Source organism: Saprolegnia parasitica, assembly GCF_000151545.1.
Source record: "Saprolegnia parasitica CBS 223.65 unplaced genomic scaffold supercont2.1115, whole genome shotgun sequence".
Taxonomy (NCBI): domain Eukaryota; phylum Oomycota; class Saprolegniomycetes; order Saprolegniales; family Saprolegniaceae; genus Saprolegnia; species Saprolegnia parasitica.
In genome coordinates, this window is record NW_012157509.1 from 1 (window position 1) to 2,437 (window position 2,437).

Here is a 2,437-nt window from a genome sequence, read left to right on the forward strand (position 1 = left end):
ACTTTACATATAGACACCACATCGGCCTGGATACATTGATACGAATACATTTGTAGCCACGTGGTGCTGGTGCGCAGCGAGCAAGTGCTGCGCAAGTGCGGAAAGGCGTCGCCCGAGTACCGCGCGCTCGAGAAGCTCCACCCGCTCTCGTACGCTGGCTTTGCAGGTAGCATCGTCGTGCAACTCGACGTACGACGGCCATCGATGCAGGCATTGTCGGCGCGCAGTCAGTCATGTTTGCCAAAAGCTCGGGCGAGCTCATCCAGCTCTCGCTCCAAGGCCGCAACCAGTTCAATCGAGTCCTCACGTATGTGATCCTCGCGGGCTTGGTCCTAACGATTAGCGTCCAAGTACGTGGCGAGTCGTCGTCGTCTTCTGGGTTTAGACTTGGGTAGACGCACATGCTCGCGCTGGGGCTCAAGCACTTTGATGCGCTCTACATGGTGCCCGTCTTCACCGTACGTACTGTCGTGCTGTATTGCAGCATCGAGTCGAGATCGCATAGTGCTTCTTCATTTCGTTCTCGGTCCTCGGTGGCGCCGTGTACTTTGACGAATTCCAAGCCTTTACGCTCTACCAGTCTATCTGCTTCCCGCTCGGCGTCGCCATCACCGTCGGCGGCGTCATTCTCCTCTCGCGGCGTGAGATGCGGCTGAGCGAGGTATGTACACCTGACGACAATGAGGCTATCATCTTTTGACGCGTTAAACGCTATGCAGACGACGCTCGATGGCACGGCGTCGCCGGGCACCGAGAGCCAAGATTTCGCACTCACCACAACACCGACCTTCACGCGGCGCGTCGATATCTCGGTAGCACCCTCTCAAGACGTCCACACTAACGTTAGTGTAGTAGGAAGCATAGATACCCGACGACACATCGCAATCCTATTTTGATGCTCGTTCGCACATCTCTTTCCCCCTGGTGGTGGCTCCCACGTCGTGTGCGATACGTCCTGTCTCGTCGTCGCAGGCTTGCGATGATGATGATGATGCTGGACACTGCGTGTCGCGTGATCAACCAACCTTCTTTGAACCGCATTCGGATCGCACCAAGTGCAATGTCACGGATCGCCATGCATCTCTGATCTTTTAACCCACGAGAAACATGGTTGCAGCCTCCGCGCCCGCCGTCAACCAAGGCTCGTGGCATCGTCTGCACGGTTGGAGGACGCATTGGTGCTCGAGCGATCCGACGCCGCATTGCATTACGTCCTGTTACGGCGGGTGCGACGTCAAAGCACTGGACGGTATACTTAGTCCAAGAGATGAGACCTTCGTTGCGCAGAGGCGAGGAACACTCTCTCTCGAAATGTCCGAAAAACAGAAAAATGAAAAAAATACAAGGGTCGTCGCCCGGTATTTTAAAAAAGACGATAAAACTGCACCTCGTCAGAGAGGCAGTCGCGCGCGTTTTGATTGGCGCATTGGATTCTGCTGGTGCGTCCAGCGTGCATTAAAATACAGTGTTTTCGACCGTCCCACGGAGCTGTTTTTAGAATATCTTGGTGTTTGTATGCCATTTTTTGCGGCGGGGTAAAAACGAGAATAAAAATACAGTACGCTGCCGGCTTCGGGTTTCACGGGCCGGTTATTGCGACAGATTAAAAAACTGCATCGGACCTGCGGGCGCCGAGGTACTCTGCGACCGACGACGCCGCCATGGACGCTCATGCGCTCGATGCTGTAGATGTCCGACCATGAGACCAACACGTCCAACCTCTTCATCGGCATTGGCATCTGCTTGATCGGGTCGACGATCTCGAACCTCGTGCGTCCAGCCCGGCGAGAGCGAGCACGGGTGCTGACTCTCTTCCATGCCTGTGTAGGGGCTCAACATCCAAAAGTACTCGTTCATCATGCAGGCGCACCTGCCCGACCACGAGCGCAAGCCGTACAACACGCAGTGGCGGTGGTGGCTCGGTTTCTTCGGCGTCGGCGTCGGGTCCATCGCGGACTTTGCCGCGCTCACGTTTGCCGCGCAGGTACGCGACCTTGGCCCATGCGCCGCATACGACAGCGCGTGTGTAGAGTATCATCATGCCGGTCGGCGCCTTCACGCTTGTCTGCAACATTATGTTCGCGCATTTCTGGCTCAAGGAAAAGCTCACGCGCAACGATCTCTGGGGCACCGTGTGGATCGTGATCGGTGCCGTCATGGTCACGGTCTTTGGCTCGCACGAAAGCACCAACTACACGCTGCACGAGCTCCTGCGCTTGTACTACCGCTGGGACATGCTCATCTACCTCGTCTTCATCGTTGGCGTCGTCTTCTTCCTCTACTCGATGCTCATGAACGCCGAGCGCATTCTGAAAAAGAAGGGCGCGCTCTCGACCGAGTACAAGACGGTGCTCAAGACGCACCCGCTTGCGTACGCCGGCCTCGCTGGTACAGCTTCTTCTTGCCTCTCGTACCTATGAACTAGAATCTGATTTTT

The 2,437-nt window shown here is 56.1% G+C and overlaps 2 protein-coding genes across 2 annotated transcripts; both read left to right on the top strand.

The window, feature by feature from the left end:
* Window positions 1–56: 56 nt before the first annotated feature.
* SPRG_18312 (hypothetical protein) lies at window positions 57–700 on the top strand (the record flags this gene model as incomplete). The annotated part of the gene is made up of 5 exons (XM_012357750.1): window positions 57–166; window positions 211–350; window positions 396–458; window positions 506–622; window positions 662–700. Coding segments are annotated over 5 exons (469 nt in total), but the record flags the coding sequence as incomplete, so codon positions are not given.
* A 989-nt stretch (window positions 701–1,689) lies between these two features.
* SPRG_18313 (hypothetical protein) lies at window positions 1,690–2,420 on the top strand (the record flags this gene model as incomplete). The annotated part of the gene is made up of 3 exons (XM_012357751.1): window positions 1,690–1,770; window positions 1,829–1,984; window positions 2,031–2,420. 3 exons carry the CDS (start codon window positions 1,690–1,692, stop codon window positions 2,418–2,420), a joined length of 627 nt encoding a protein of 208 aa, XP_012213141.1.
* Between the last annotated feature and the right edge of the window lie 17 nt (window positions 2,421–2,437).